This window comes from Pyxicephalus adspersus, chromosome 3 (assembly GCF_032062135.1).
Source record: "Pyxicephalus adspersus chromosome 3, UCB_Pads_2.0, whole genome shotgun sequence".
Classification (NCBI taxonomy): Eukaryota; Metazoa; Chordata; class Amphibia; order Anura; family Pyxicephalidae; genus Pyxicephalus; species Pyxicephalus adspersus.
This window is the reverse complement of record NC_092860.1, coordinates 14,391,263-14,408,521: the sequence shown is the minus strand read 5'-3', so window position 1 is coordinate 14,408,521 and position 17,259 is coordinate 14,391,263. Positions and strand designations below refer to the sequence as shown.

Sequence of the window (17,259 nt, the reverse complement as noted above, 5' to 3'; positions counted from 1 at the left end):
GGGGTAAACAAATGAAACAAACTGAGACAGAGGGCCTGATTTAATAAAGCTCTCCAAGGCTAGAGGGGATAGACTTTCATCAGTGGAGCTGGGTGATCCAGCAAACCTAAATTGGATTTCTTAAAAACCATTTGCTATTTGTTAGCAAATGTTTTAAATCCTGGACCAGATCCATTCCAGGTTTGCTGGGTCACCCAGCTTCACTTTATTAAAGCCTTGGAGAGCTTTAATAAATCAGGCCCAATAAATTGTGCAGGACACATGATGACAAGAAGGGAGAGAAGAGTGACAGAGAGATGAGCTAATCAGTCGTCTTCTTCTCCTTTTACTGTCCAGTAACAGATTGAGGGAGGGTCAAGTCCTGTAGTTATTACCAAACTGCAGTCAGGTCTCCAACCCTGCCAGACAAGTTGCTTGGAGTTCACCTTTAAGTTTTTTAGTGAGACTCCAAATCACTATTCAAATGAAATAAAAGAACTGAAAACAATCAAACTGTCAACAGCTAAGTGGCAGCATAAAAGGATCATGGAAGCTACATTATGTTCAGATCCATGTATGAGACATAAAATGATGAGCATACACTGAGCTGTGTTGGTCCATTGTCATGGACGACATCTGTAAGACGTGGAAGAATATAGAAAAGAATTTGAAAAAGAATAAAGATAAAGGAAAACACTTGTATAAAGAGCAATTACTCAATTTTCTGTGTAGGATATGTCTGGTGATATGTAAAATAATTCTGAGTCATTGACAGGGACAATTAAAACAGCAACCAATTAAAGTTTATAATAAAGTTCCATTTGGTCTCTTTATTCTTTTCAGTTGAGTGAATTACCAAAGGTAGGAGTGTAAGAATACAGCCTTGAGCAAGGCAAGTGAGTTGGACACCCTAAACCCCAAGTTTTCAAAGGCCCCCTCGCCATTGTCCTTGGCCATTCCCTTTAGCTGCCCCTGGACCTAACCTGCCATATATATAGCCTTTGCAGTGCCAAGTGGATTCGGTTTTTGGATGAAACCCCAAGCTTCATGCTGCTGTTGGTGGTACTTTTTATTGGTGGGACTGGGAGCTTCTCTGTCAAACAAAAAATCAATGGAACCAGAAATTATAATAGAAGCCCAGCAATCAAATGGAAATAGGGATTGTTCTTGAGCACAGGGAGTTAAACTCAACAATGCATGCCACACAACGTTAGGTAATTCAGGGATGGTGGAGCGGGTGATGACTTCAGGCCAATTATAATTTCAAAAAGTCCTCTTTAGATTCCTCAGCCAGTTAGGATCTTCTAAAGTACTTATTTGCTGACAGAAGCAGGGAGTACATGATAAGCAGGAGTCTCAGTGTTCTTAAATTCTAAACCGCAGTGGTGTTACAGGGTCAGTTGAGTGAAAGATAACCTAAAAACTATTTGAATTCCAAAATGTCCACCTTAAGCTTGTCAACTAGTTACGTTCTTTAATAGTACACATGTGCTGGCAGTTGTAGGGTATGATAAGTAGAATAGCCACATTGGCCCTGATTTAATAAAGCTCTCCAAGACTGGAGATGATACACTTTTATTAGTGAAACTGGGTGATCTAACAAACCTGGAATGGACTGGTCCAGGACTGAAAAAATTTGCTAACAATTAGCAAATGACTTTTAAGAAACCCATTTCAAGTTTGCTGGATCACACAGCTTCACTGATGGAAGTGTATCTTCTCCTGTCTTGGAGAGCTTTAATAAATCAGGCCCATTGACTCATCACTGTTCTTTTGCAAGCATTCCTCTGCATTGCAGTTACTCCAATATGCTGAGCCATTTTAAAAGGCATGCAAGTCCAAACCACATTGGTGGTACAGGGTAAGCAGGAGGAGTTGGGTGGAAATGGCTAAAGACTAGTTAGAATTCCAAATTGTCCACTTTAGTCTCATGAACCATATATGCTCTTCAACAGTACACATGTGCTGACAGTAGCACACAGTGCATAAGCAAGAGGCTTATCTGTGTTCCTCTGCAATCACTCCATTGTGTAGCCGTTACTGCAACATACCGTGTCATTTAAAAAAATTACACAAACACAACTCCAAGCCGCAATAGTGTTACAGGGATACATATGTAGGAGTTTACCTGTGACCAATTAGAATTCCAAAAGGTTCACTTTAAGCTCATCAGCCACTTATGTTCTTCAATATTACACATGTGCTGACAGTAGCAGGGATTGCATGATAAATAGAAATGCCCATTCTGTATTCTTCTGCAAGCATGCCATTGCCATTTTAAAAGGCACACAAACACAACTCTATATCACAACAAAGCACTGTGCACTTTGGTTGCAAAAATATGCAGAGCATCCGATTTTTTCCAGCATTGAGATGCGCCGTCATTATGAATGGGCTGCCTAATGCAACATGGCTCGATGCCAATATATGATGTAAGAAGCTGTTATTTTCATTCCATTAAAGGAGCTCATTCGTTTTTTAAACAATATCTAATTTTCTAGTTTTTAATTAAGCAATTTTTTTTCATTCAGCAGTTTCAAAAGCAATAATTGGATACAGATATTGGATACATTCCTCAGTAAATACTCCCATAATATATCTTTGGTGAATCATTGTACCAGATAGTTGTGGGCTAATTGTATCGTCTGATTACCAACGAGTTTTTAATGATGGTTAATTATTCCTAATGTCTTCCAAAGGGAGCTTATTTCTGTATGTTTTCCAGATATCCCACAGCTTATTTTTAAGTTTCCTCTAGCAATTAAGTAGTTACATCTACTAAACTGCTAACATGGGAGTCAGTTAATGTCACGTCGATGTTATAAGTTATGACTGAGTAGATCTAAATTCTCCTTTATCTCTTCCAATGTTAGAAATAACATTTCCACGTATAAAGTATTATAGCGATGGTGTCTCATCATAATTTAATGTGGGGGTCACAATGTTGCTGTATGTATAATAACCATTTGTAACAGCTGTTATAGACTATAGGGTCTATTTATAAATGTTTTCACTCAAGCTATACCCAAATTTCACATTTTCAAACCTGGTGAAGATGCCAACCATGGGGAAGGATCATAAAGAGTTTAGATAGATTGCAGAAAAGACATCACCTTTATCACATTTACTTTTTCAGTTTAGTTTCCATTAAGTGTACTAATATAAATCTTATGGAAACAAGGATTGATGTACCAGATTTAAGATACTAATTTTAGCTCTGTACCTTATTTCTTGTTGGACCTCATTCCTTCAATTCTGCAGTAGATCATTTTAGATTACATTGATTGATATCAGGGCATATAAGGATATCCAGTTCTGAAGCTATTCTCGGTATAACTACAGCTATAACAAATCACAGGAGACAAGTAGCAGACGTAATAATCCTAATTGTTCATTTCAATCAGATAAATCCATGCTTTGCCTTTCAATGAGCTAATGATACAGAGAGAGTACAATACAGACACAGTGCTCAAATGAATATTATTTCAAGATGATTATGTGAACCAGACATGGAGGAATATTGAGCCTCTGAGGTTAAAATGTTATTCTGTCCTTTTGACATCCCAGCAAAGCAAATTTCAAAACTGTATTCATTACCTTTTTTGTTCTATGATGCTTGTAGAGCCAAAAGAAGCCACTTTCACATATATTCTGTTTGCCAATAGATATGTTTGGGGTTAGTTTTTCAGAGGCAATCTCTTGACAAATGAAGTTGCTAAATGTAAAAAAGATTTAGGACCATTAAGATAGAGCACCCCTAACTATATTCTGTGTTTGCACTGTAGCAGTTTGGTTTTTCATAAGGTCAGAACATTAATTGCTTCTGCATGCTACTGTTGAGATGCTTCCAATAGTCAATGGCCCTGATTTATTAAGGTTCTCCAAGGATGGAAAGAATACACATTCATCAGTGAAGCTGGGTGATCCAGCAAACCTGAAATGGATCTTGACCAGGATTGAAAACATTTGCTAACAAATAGCTAACAAATTGCTTGATTTTAGGAAATCCATTCCAGGTTTGCTCAATTACTTAGCTTTACTGATGAAAGTGTATTCTCTCCAGCCTTGGAGACCTTAATAATTTATGGCCATTGTGTGAACGGCCATATCTAAAGATAAGAATATCATTCCACCCTACCCAGTCACGGAGGGTTTTGTTCATTTGTGTGAGCTAAGGTAGGGTAATACATTTTGGGGCAACCTTCCAAAAGGGTTTCTGTCCATCTTGAGATTCTTGTGTCTGGGGCCTAACCTAGACCAGATCTTTGGTATCTGGGAACCACTCTCAGACATGGCCAGTGAGGATACTCTGATGATTTTTCTGAAGGGTATCCTCCTATATCCAGGAGAAAATTAAAAAGAGGATTGCTACCCCAAGGAAGCATCTTTAAAGGAATCTTGTGCTCTAAAGAGTTTCTAGGGAGAGCTGGGAGAAAGCTGCTTCAGGACATTTCAAAAAAGATTTTCTGCTCATGGATCAAAGGTACCTGATGTCCCTATAGAGAGTCAGTGACTTGTTTTGGCCTAGAAGGAGACTGTTGCTTCTCTCCCTAAGGGTCTAAAACTGTCACTGCTCCCATTTTGGGGTCACAGTACTGGCTAGCTGCCAACAACTGATATTTAAGATTGGCATTTGGTTCTCCCTGAGTTTTGTGCCTTATTTAGGTATCCTGTATCTCTTACCCTCCCTCCATGGTTTAACCTGCAATAAAAGTACAAAATGCTAAAGTGATTTGTGCCCAACTTAATTCCCCACAATATGCCAAGGACCCGACCTTAAGAATTGAGAACCCCAGGCACAGACAGTAGAGTTAGGGTTAGGAGATGGTATCCTCCTGGTCACCTTAGAAAGATTATTTCTGCAATTGTATTTTGTTTGATGAAAGTGGGGATCATAGTTTATATCAGTGTTTCTCAATCCGGAAGGCATTCTTCCCATTGACCCTAATGTAGTGTGAAATGTAGATATTTTTATGTGGCTCCCTAAAATCTGAAGGTTATTTCAAGGGCTCCCCCAAAGGTTGGGAAAGGCTGATTCACGTCTTCAGCAGAAATCATATGACCAGTTACCTAGGACTTAATGTGTGTCCTGCAATGAAAGGAGCCTAAAGCCAAATTTCTCCCAGAAAGTACTTCCATTCTTGTATTACAATGTCATTTCAAAATCTTTTTTTCCAATATTTTAAATCAGCAGGATCACTGATTCCTCAATGAAGGCTCATAGAATTTGTGTGATAATGTTAGGTGAAAGTGACGTTGGGTGATAGTTGGGTGACAATGCTTGGCTTTGATATTGTGCTCAAACATTGTCACATGGGCTTCTGATTTAACACACAATGCACGGGCATGGTCCACTGTTGTCACCATCAGGAACTTGTCCTGAGAAATGCATTGACAGAGAAGTGGTTTCTAGAGGCTTTAGAAGATAAACAGCAACAAATGGTAAAAACAGTACTTTACCTAGATAAATGTTAATTGGTTAGAGATACATTTACTTTAGCCATTCACCCTAGCATGTTAGTATTTGTGTAAAGGTCCACATATTCATTAAATAGCGGTGAGATTGTTGGAAACAATACGACCTCGATAAGACTTTTTTCCTACTGCCTCATACATACATATGCTGAACCATCATCAATCACGTCTACATGTAGAAAAAGCACAGTCAAGATTTTCCTTTGTGTAGAAAGTCTTAGAGTTATGATTGTACTTTTTAATTGAAAGTGAGATAGTACAGCAAATAGGTCGGGATCATCCATGTAGAGCAAGATTGACATTTGGAGACAGGAAATTCTCCAGTGCTCTGATCATTTAGAAATGATGAAATGAGGAGAAACTCAAATCATTTTGTTCCAAAAATGACAGCTGAGCATTGATGATTGCCTGGTAGATCACAGATAATAGATGGGGCCATCAGATTACAAGTTCTGTAGATGACATCTTGCAGAAGAATTGAACAGCTTGTGAATTTCCGTACTGGTAACAAGCAGAGCACACAGGAAGATTTAAAAAAGAGAACGGCTGTTTACAATTTCAAGAGACACTTTCATCCAAATAATACAAATACCTAAAATGAGGAAAGTTAGGGCAAAAATGTGCTATATAGGTGCATGCTTGTTAAATAAAATTTGTATTAGCTAATATATTATTCCGATGCCCATAGAATACCATCAAATGCCTGTTAAACCTAGGAATGAGCGAATCTTCTTGGTTTTGCAAATCTAGCTCAAGGTTTGTGAACATTGCGTCTAAATATATTGAAGTCTTCGGAGGGGCCAATCTTCCTAATTAATAATGGCCATTTGTAGGACTAATTTTCATGCTATTGTAAAGCAACATGCATGGGAAGCTCAGCATTGACATAAGGGACATTTCCAAGTACCAAAATTATTGTAGCATTCAAGTGAGTTTTTTTAAAAATTGGAATACGGTTGTTAATTGCAGATGAGAAATACTGTGGAGTCTAATAAATGTTTTATGCAAGACCCAATGTTTACTAAAATTTAAAGTTTTTTCATTTTGGATTCAATTAGAAAAATATGAATAATGAGTAAATGTTGATTCACACATTTTCTAATTAAATCTAATGTAAAAGTTTGCCAAATCTTGGAAATAGAAAATAAATAGGGCCTTATGCCTCTTCTGCAATAGAACAAGCTTACCTGCTTGTTTGCAATCTTTACATTTTTTGGCTTCTCATACCCCGAATGAGTGAACTCCTGTGAGCATGTGATCTCATTCCATCCCAGTCAAACAAGATGGCAGAAAATCCCAAAAGCAGAAAAAGACTGGACGTAGAGCTCATCATAGCCAAGGGAGCTAACACTAAAACGAATACTAATATGTATTCAAATAGCTCCAAAATACATCGACAACATGGCTTCCGAAAGTTGTTCAATATTTCTGGTGGCAAACCTTCAATGTTTTCAGCTGAATTCTTAGGATTTATGAATCTCCATCAACCAATGTTAGTGGCCAACCCAAATCATACTCCAATTCCCGATCCTTCACACATCCTTTAGTGCTGGTATAAAACAAGATGGATAACACCACTATAGTGTTCATTCTATTGGTAAAGCTTTGTCACTCACATGCAAAAGTATACAAATGAACAATGACCTAGAGTGTGAATAATGAATATATAGAAGTAAACATAGACAGTAAATGAATTTGCAGAAAAGGTGTATAAGCTAATCAGAAAATTCAATTTTTTAAAATAAATGTAATGTTGGATGCCAAGTTGGTAACAAATCATACAGCCAATTTCTTTTATTTTTTTCATGCCTATGCATTCAGGTGGCAGATTTCATGGACCCACTTTTTTTTAAAATAATTAGTAAAAATATAGACATCCGAGCTTGTGACATCAATCAGTTCCTAATTTCGGAATATTTTATGTGTTCATAGCTTCTAACTAACCATATACATTGATTTCTTTTTTTACAGTAACATGGACACAGAGCGGATTTGCGGTAAGTTCCCTTTATTACTGAAGTGTATTGTAGTAGGGGAGGCTTATAAAAAATACACATTCTTTTGCAGGGATTTAGCAAGGATTCATATGGACAGGAAGGATGACCTTGTTTACCATCTTGTGACATGCATTTGTCTTGTTTCCAGTGGCGTTTGCATTCTCATATGTGAATGCAAAACCCTTTTGTTGAAACAGACCCTACTACTGCTTCAATGAACATGCCGGGGGAAAGGGGGCTGTTCTTGTCTAAGCTGGGCTACTACCCCATAAGGCAAGGATCAAAGAGCTGGAGTTTTAGATGGATGGAGTTTGCATACATACAGCGCAGCTACATTTAACAAAGAATGCAAATCAGTTTCCTGCAGTAGACTTTAAACTCACCTGTCCAGTGTTTGGGGACACAGGCATCCAATACTATAAAAAAGTTGAATACCAAAGAGTTTTGAGCTATGCTCACACATCAAGTTTCTGTCATGAAATGTTTTTTCATGATTAATTTCACCAACCCCAGGAAGAACAGCACTGTTCGGATCTTTGAAGAGGGGAGGATGAGTAGGAGGCACCCCTCTGCATCTTTCCCCCATGAGAAATTACAATAGACATTCCCTGTTAGTCTTTTTAGCGATGCACTTGGTGAATCTGCTGTAGACAATGGTTATCCTAGACAAATGATTGTAAATGTCTACAATTATCTAGCATGTGTAATTAGCTTTTTTGAGATGCTGGAACAGAACAGACATAGAAGACACAGACCAACAGAGTGAAGTAATTATTCTGCGGGGACTTTTGATTTGCTTTACAATTGGACAGGGTTGATTTAATGGTTGATTTTAATATATCCACTATTGGGTAAAACTGTGCATTTTATTTTGGGGCAGCCCAATCCCAAACGTTCCTTCTTAGGGAACAAAAAACAGATGAGGAAGCCTTGACCAATTGATCTTTATCTGGCCTGCCATGAACATCAGCAAGAGAAACTTGATGATGCATGGATATCTGACCTCTTCTGATGGCTATAGCTAAAAGATAGATTAACTTTGCTTAGTTGTAAATCGGCAGGGTTGATTTACTAAAATAATAAAATCTGTACGCATAGCAATGTGGATTATTATCCTGCAAGAGAATGAGATATCTAATACAAATAGTTTAGAGCAAGATTTCAGTATTTTTCGATTTCCTTGCACATGATTGTGTATTTTCTGCAAAGTGAACTATCAACACATTCACCAAGCTAAGTGATTTTCCCCTTGCAAAGTGATAATTTACTCTGGTAAGTAAACAGCCTAAATTCCCTTAAAAATTCACCCTATTTGTCTGCAAACAGTTAAAGGAAAAGCAGAATACTAATAAATCCACATTGTTGGGCTGCGTGTCCTACTGTTGCCCATTGCTGGCAGAAAAAGCTGACACAGTTCCCCTTTCCCTCCCGTGGGATCCTCATTTGTAGGTTTAGTCATCGCTCAAAGCTGTGTTCTGATTTCCCAGCTCTTGCCTCCGGCTGCCTCTTTGTAGGCTCTTGCTGCTTTTAAGATCCTGATCTTTAAATGTTTGATCTAGCGAAATTTCATCAAACACGTTGCCCTACAATACCTCTGCCAGGGAAGGTGGATTTAATGACGTGTGACTCACTATAACCTTATATCTCGGCAGGGACCTTCGGATGACAAATCATATAAATATAGCCATATATCTGCCGCTATAGATTGTTGACTTAGATCCCAGGAATATAAAACATTCCAGATTTAGAATGAAAGAAAACCAATATTGGGAGAAACAACTAGTTCACCATCACTAATATCCTTCTGCAAATGTTAAGTGCTGGTTGTCTGTGGCTTCAGTGCTTTGTGAGTCATTGGCATTAAACAAGCATGGAAATTAGAGAGTGAAAGTTAAATGAAAACTCTAATTTGTATATATATCAAGGCCGAGCCAGTGAGGCTGATATACTAAGGAATTTAGGCTGTTTGCTTACCAAGGCAAATTATCCCCTTGCAAGGAATACTTCATTTAGCTTAGTGAAGGTGGTAAAATTTCATTTCGCGGAATACCCAACCACATGCAAGGAAATGTAAAAAAAAACAGGAATTTGGCTTGCATATTGTTGGATGGTTGTCAGTGAAGTTTCATTACATTTATTAAACTAAGCAAACTATTTTATGCATTGAGACAATTCTATTTGCTATGTGAACAGTCTTTCGCCCTTGTATTCTAAATTCCTATATTCGCAATGGGGGTGATTTAGTAAAGAAGCTTAGGCTATATATATTTCACAGCGAACTAACAATTTGTACTTCACTGGCAAGTGCTGAAGTGAAAAAAAGTGCATGTGCCCTGTTTAGTTTACCATTGTATCAGAACACATATGGTGCCCTTGCATTGCAGTGTGATGTACTAAGGGGCCACTGGCATAGAGCACTGGGATGGCATTTTGGAAATGTGAACTTTAACCATCATCCTTCATACGTGTAATGTTCACCTATTTTTGGTTTTTAGATTACTTCTCAGAATATTTGGGAGAATACAAAAACGTCCTCTCGGCTCTGCAGAATCTGAATGGAACTATATTGACAGCTATGGATAAAACCAAGATGGTAAGAAATGTTATTTTAGACCCTTTGCTGGGTCCCATTACAGATTTAATTACTAGTTCTGTGTGCTTCTATGTGTAACTCAGGCTGGTGGAAGGGCGCAATACGTAGCTTCACATAAACAAAACGCTGTGATAATACCCATATGGATCTCTGAGCCAATCCTACAAATCAATGATTGAATGGGACAGGGAAAGTCAGGCTGGGGAGGAAAGGGCTAAATCAGCCATTCTCCACCAGGAATCCAGGAAACCTCAGCTACATAACTCTAATGATGTTTTTTTTAGATGTCCGGTGGTCTACCACCATTGTAGGGGGGATTTTTTATGGCCACCACTTTAGGAGACTTTCCCATTGATCAAAAAATGTTTTTTGTTGGCGTTCCCCAAGACCGGAAAATATTTCCTATGGTTCCTCGGTTCGGAAAGGATGGGCTAGATGATGCTAAATCCCCTTTAGCCAGTAAATTGGGCAGGATTCATCTACCTTGCTGCAGCTCCCAATGGACAATGAAGCAGTAAAATCACAATAAGCAATTTGAGTCCAGGAGAGGATCATGTACAACTGTGCCAAGACTGAAGGGAAGGCTGGAGATCAGTTTTACTTATTTTCAATATCAATATTCATCTTGACATATGTTCAGTTTTACTTATTTTCATTATCAATATTCATCTTGACATATGTAAATACTTCTAAATGAACACTTTACACGTAACACAATACATAGTAACATGAGCTTCCAAGACTGCATTTAAAGGTGCATGCTTCAGGACAGCCATCCTTATCCTGGCTCCTTCCTCCTGATTTGTATACGTGTTCAGGTACTTATTAAATGATAAAACGAGGATGAGAATGACAGTCCCAATAGCTGCCTTTTTAAAAACAATTTGTTACTTGAAGGCTCCCCTATTGCTATCTTGACAGACTCCCTAGTGTAATCCAGCATGCTTTTATGCTGTTGGACAGTTACCATAGGAACACAGCAGGGATCGTTTTTTGGGAGCATTAGGTGTGACAAGTTCAACTTCCATCAGAATAAAACAGTGATTGAAGTTTCTTCTTTTTTCAAGTTTTGTACTGCTATATGGTATGATCTCTGCTTGATTTTTGCTTGGTGATGCTTTAAAATGCTTTGGTGGAAATGCTCATACACTCCCACTCCAGTGCTCCATGCCTCATCCCCTTCTTATTCAATCCTATTCAGATTTGTGGTGTAGCGGGCATGTCTGACCAGCTGAGATAGAGGATCCAACATACTGGGCTTTTGTTGTCAGACGCTGTTACCTATTGGATTGTCCATTTATAGACTACTGTACAACTGGCAGGAAAGTGAGGAAAGATAGAAAAAAATGGAATTTGGACTCCTGGGTACCGGAGTAAATTGAGTGTATTTGACTGAATTTGTATAGTCTGGGTACAGTAATAGACACATTGCTCTATTTATGACCCTCAATGTGCTCCTTCCGAGAATTCCGGTCATTGGATGAGCCAATGGGGAGACGGCTTATGTGGGCGCACCCTCCCACAGTACAGCTTTGAACACCTAGCTTCAGTTTAGTTTATAAAGAGCTGAGACAATTTTCTTGTAATTTTATGTACTACAGGAGATTATCCACGTCCACTTTTGATGGACTGCAGATTTTACCTCCCTCCTGCTGCTCTGTAGTCCCCTGCTGCAATGCAGGGCTAATTTGTGGTACACCTAACAATGCAATGACCTGCACAGGATATACATGATTATGGAGCTTCTTCTAAATACAGGTAGCAAATGCTGACCCTAGACAATTCTTGAACTAAAAAATCATCCTTTTTACCCCTGAAGAACCTTCAAAATATTTTTAGGTTTTAGGGGAACTCCCTCCTATTAGTTGTGGGTGGAAAGAATCCTTCCCTTTAAGTGGTGGTCAAAATGCCAGCTAAAAGATCTTTGGGGTCATGGCAGTTTCTGACAGGTAGTGATGGCTCCAGACATTATTAGGTTGAAGGTCAGCCAGCCACAGCTCTCTCTTCCTATTAGTAATGGATGGAATGCCATCTAAAAAAGTCTTTGGTATCATGTCTAGTTCTGCCAGGTATTGGTGGCCTAAATATTATTAGACTGAAGGTCAATCAACCAAAGCTCAATGAACCTCTACTTTTTAGTTGTGGTCAAAATGCCAGGTAAAAGATCTTTGGTGTCATAGCCAGTTCTGCCAGGTAGCGGTGGTCCCAGACACTGTTAGGATGATGGTCAATCAGCCGCAGCTTAAGGACTCCCTACCAGTAACTCCCTACTCCAGTAACAGAATACCATCTCAAAAGTTCTTTTGTGTCGTGTCTGGTTCTGCTAGGTAGTGGTGGCTTCGATATGGATTGAAGGTCAATAAGCCATTGCTCAGGGAACCTCTATTTTTCAATCGTGGTCAAAATGCCAGCTAAAAGATCTCTGGTGTAATGACTGGTTCTGCCAGGTAGTGTTGGCTTAAACATTATTAGATTGAAGGTCAATCAGCTACAGTTCAAGAAACCTCTACTTTTCAGTAATGCTCAGAAGGCCAGCTAAAAGTTCTTTGGTGTCATGGCTGGTTCTTCTAGGTATTGGTGGCTTCAGACCCTGTTGGGTTGAAGGTCAGTCAGCCACAGTTAAATGAATCTCCACCTTTGAGTGGTAGTCAGAATGCCAGCTAAAATTTATTTGGTTTCATGGCTGGTTCTGCAAGGTAGCAGTGGCCCCAGACACCATTAGGTTGCAGGTCAATCAACTACAGCTCACTGAACCTTTAGCAACCTCTTGAGGAACCCTAAGGGTCCACTGAACATTGACTGACAATGGCTGGTCTGGAGTATAAAGCAGATCAGAACGTGGACAGCTGGATGTACTGTGATCCTCATGAGTAATAACAAATATCTGGGATGTTATATTCATGCATCACTTAGTATACATGTCCTGAACATTGAACAATACATTCACCTTAAACAAGACAGCCATTCTGTGAAGGAAACCAGAACAGTCTGTTCTACTAAAAAACATTTCTGTGCCGCAGCGATAAGACAGAATGCTTCTACTAATGAACGCTTATTAGTACAGCAGTAAAACAAGCCTGACATAAGCATCTTTTTTTTTAATTTCTAAAGCTGATCTGAATTCTGAGCAATCTCCCAAGTGACTGGGGTTCCTGGATTTCAATTTGAGTAGCACTGTATCTCTTCATATCCACTTATATAGGATATTGCATTGAAAAGTGTGTTGTCACAGATGAGGCAGCTTGCAGCAAATATGGGTATTACACTGCAGAGAGTCCAGGCTGTGCCAAAGGGATATTTAATGAGCCATGCTGGGCCACCCGTAGTGTCTGTATATTAATGTGCCCCATAGTGAGCGTCTACAGAAAAGAACACATAATATAGGTCACCAGAAGCGTTAAAGAAAACCGAGCACCATTGTGTCAGATCTTTTACTGCTTTGGTGCAAATTCCACCAAACGTTCTCGATGCTTGAAATCTGATGGGAAATATAAGGCATCTTAAGTCTATGTTCAGACAGTTCAGCGGTAATGAACCGCTCCTGGGTGCCTACTGGTAGAGGTTGGTAACTGTTAGCTTGCGGTTGCAGGCAGTGCAGGGTTTTTTCTATATGGAATGACATGAATTTTGTACGTTGAAGAGGTTAACTGCTCATGGATACTGCATGCTGTTCTAAAAAGCCACACAGCAATGATATTGCAAGTAAATGTTTGCAAAGAAATAGGCTGAAATGTTAACCTTTGTGAGGGGCAGCTAAATGAGCCTAGTGGTAAAAACTAGTGTAATCTTTTTCAAAGCAAGTAGTATAGATACCTGAATTGGACTGGATGTCAGCCCTCTTTAATCCAATAAAAACCATTGTTGTGGAAGATGGAGGGGCATCACTGTGAGTCAGTGGGGTGTTGCATGCATAGGTGTTGGCAAGGAACTTGCTGATAGCAGGAGAGGTGGCCTCATCAGTGTGCTGCTGCTTCCTCACTGTCCAATCACAAGTCAAGGTTGGGGAGGTGACCATGCTGTACTGCAAAACTATAGCTATAGTAAGTCTGCATCTGGCTAAGGTATCTACACTGTAATTGTCAGTAGATCTCTTTAAAACATCCTCATTTATTGGCACTCCTACTCCTATTGGCAAATGACTGCTATGTTAAAACAAAATCCATATGGAAGTTATTAGCACTGGCTAGTACAACCTTATTAATAAATATTATTAGGTTATACTATTTCTTCTAAATAATAATGGGAAACACAGTTATTTAGTAAATGCCCATTTGCAATACAATGTGCGATGCAAATACCATACCTCTACCAGTTCACTAGCTACATGTAAATTTCTTTCGAAAGCTTTTTTTTGGCATTAAAAGGGCACCTTTTCCCTGGACTTTGGAGAAATTCATCTAAAAGCTTTATGGCATTTGGAATAATGAATTAAATATCAGGCTTAATCGGTACCATAAATCAGCAGTTCTGGAGGCAAAGTTGAAACATTGTAGGTGGTCCAATATCCCAAAATTAGGATGTGTTTGTATTTGTTATAAAGCGACAAAAGGAGGCCTTTGAAAAACAAAATATAGATGTTTAAATTAATATTCACCTGACTCATTCTGCTTTTGTAACATTTTAAACCTATTCTAGTAGAGAAACTGATTACATTGCTTTTCCATTACAACCCAGATGAGTAAAGGAAAAGGTTGGATAACCACAAAACAGTGTTCTGCATAGATGTCACAATACCGCCTACACAAATGGAGGATTCATACATATATCCTGTGCCATATGGACACATACACAGATATGTGCAGCAATCTCATCATAACAGTCTCATTTTACCGAGAGGGCTGCTGGTGTTAGTAATATACGATATACATTTATATATTCCAGAACAAAATAAACTGTGGGGTTTAACCCTTTTCTAATCTATCCAAAGCTAGATTTTCTATATATACATACAAGAAACTCAGGGAAACACCTTTTTCATCACAATTACTTTTGGGGGAGGTAAGGGTGTTGCTTTTGGGGGGATCTCTCTATAGTACTCACCTATACAGGCATTAAAAAACATTTATATGTATATAGTTTCCTATTGTGGTGTCCTGTACTGGCGGAGCACAGTAGCAATCCTGCCCCTTAGCACAAGTCTTCTCACATTGGGGTTGATTTACTAAAAGAAAAAAAAACTGTTCACATAGCAGATTAAACAATCCTTTTTGCATATTACATTACAAAGTGATAATTTACCTTGGTGTATGAACAGCCTATAGTAAATCATCCTCATCGCTTTCTATTACAGAAGAGGAGACTATGGGCCAAATTTATTAAAGCTCTCCAAGGGTGGAGAAGATACACTTTCATCAGTGAAACTGGGAGATCCAGGGAACCCACAATGGATTTCTTCAAATTTGCTATTTGCTAGCAATTGATTTGAATCCTGGACCAGATGCATTCCAGGTTTGCTGGATCACTCAGCTTCACTGATGCAAGTGTACCCTCTTCAGCCTTGGAGAGCTTTAATAAATCAGACCCAATGTCTCTAAGTGCTGATTAATTGTCCTGATTTAGGCTTTAATGGAGCTCAGGCTGTCATTCTGATCCTAGGCTTTTTTTGCCTAGAACAGCCTAACTGAGCTTACCCCCGAGGAACACCTAAAATAAATTTCAGGTATTGGTACCTGAAATTTATACCCCTGCTATAATCAATATTGGGGAAAAAATGTGCTTTGCATTGGTTGCCACCCGTACAGTGGTTGTCAGAAAGCGACTTTTTCAGACAGCTAAAAAGGTCCTTGGTTTCATACAAAGGGCCCTGCCAAATGGTGTTGGCCCCAGAACCATGCAGGCCTTCTCTTTAGGGAGGTCAATTACCCACAGCTCAATGGATCCCTGACCACTTTTGGAGCAACCCTAGGGTTTAGGGAACCCTGGTTTAGAATAGCTGATCTACAGAATCACGTGTTATGAAGAATGGAAGATCAGACATATTGAACTACTGGCAACAAATATGTTTTATGTCAATTTTGCAACACCTCTTTGAAGCAAGGTAGTAACAGCCCTAACAAATCTAAACAGTTGAAAAACAACCACCATCCGCCCCTATCCCCTGCCCACCTCATGGGAAATACCCAATTCTTCCAGTTTAGGGAGAATGTGACTTATTTCCCAACCACTCATGGTGCAGTTCTTTGCTGTTATACAATAATAATACCATTGTATAGTATTGGAAAAAAAAGTGGTCGGAAAGCATTGAGGATGGTGAGTATCATTGAGAAGGAGGGTTGATTGTGCAAAAGTTCTATGAATGAGAAAAAAGTTGAATTCATAGGGGATTTTTACTGGGAATTTGTTGATAAGTGCATTGATGCTGCTTTATTACCCAACCAGCAGGATGAAGGTGGCACAGTGAGCAAGCTTGATTGCCTATCTGCAGTTAAGCCATCAGGCACGGTACATATATATATATATATATTTATATATATATATATACTTATTTCTCTCATCTTATATATTAAGCTGCAAGATCACAGAAAAATTCCATTTAAGGCTGAGCTGGCTGTAATGCTTCTTTATGCAGAAATTGCATAAGAAGTTGGGCCAAGGAATTATTTCCGGTGACACTTGATGTATCTGGGGAATAAGCTCTATCCGCAGCCCCTCCTCCACTGTCCCTGCAGTTGGATGATTAACTATGAATGAGGTTTAAATATCCAGAAGGACTGTCCCTCCAGTGGTCTCTGCAGGACCTCTTCTTCTGTGGATTTATATTAGCGCCCCAGGAATCGTAAAGAAGAAGCCGCAGTGTATTGCGAGGCCCCAGCCCTGGGAGCGGAGAAAAGACATTTTACATATTTATAACTAGGCGAAATACAAAAGGGAATTGACTCAAATGGCAGGCTGGGTAATTCTATGCCAGGTTTGGGATTTTCATGCTATTAATTATACTATTAGAGTTCCTGTGATGAATAGTCAAATAACCACTTTGTAGAAATATATGTAACTGCTCCCAAAGGCACTTCATTAAAACTATTTGCCTTAGATTTTGTTAAAGTGGACAAAAAAAGCTATTTGGTGTTTTTAATGTAAACCTTTGAAAAGAACAGAAATAGTTATAATAATATAATAATAGCCCAATACTAGATAAAAAGCAGATTCCATAGCTGTTTCCTATTTTTCCACTAGATATCTTCAGTCTTCTGAATTGAATGATGTACAGCATCTTTA

At 38.8% G+C, this 17,259-nt stretch overlaps 1 protein-coding gene across 1 annotated transcript in view; it reads left to right on the top strand.

The window, feature by feature from the left end:
* NECAB3 (N-terminal EF-hand calcium binding protein 3) overlaps positions 1-17,259 on the top strand; it is a 46,129-nt gene that overhangs the window by 9,403 nt on the left and 19,467 nt on the right. The window contains exons 4-5 of the mRNA XM_072403680.1: positions 7,426-7,451; positions 9,947-10,044. Of these exons, the coding sequence (XP_072259781.1) occupies positions 7,426-7,451; positions 9,947-10,044 (124 nt within the window). The remainder of the gene's footprint in view (positions 1-7,425; positions 7,452-9,946; positions 10,045-17,259) is intronic.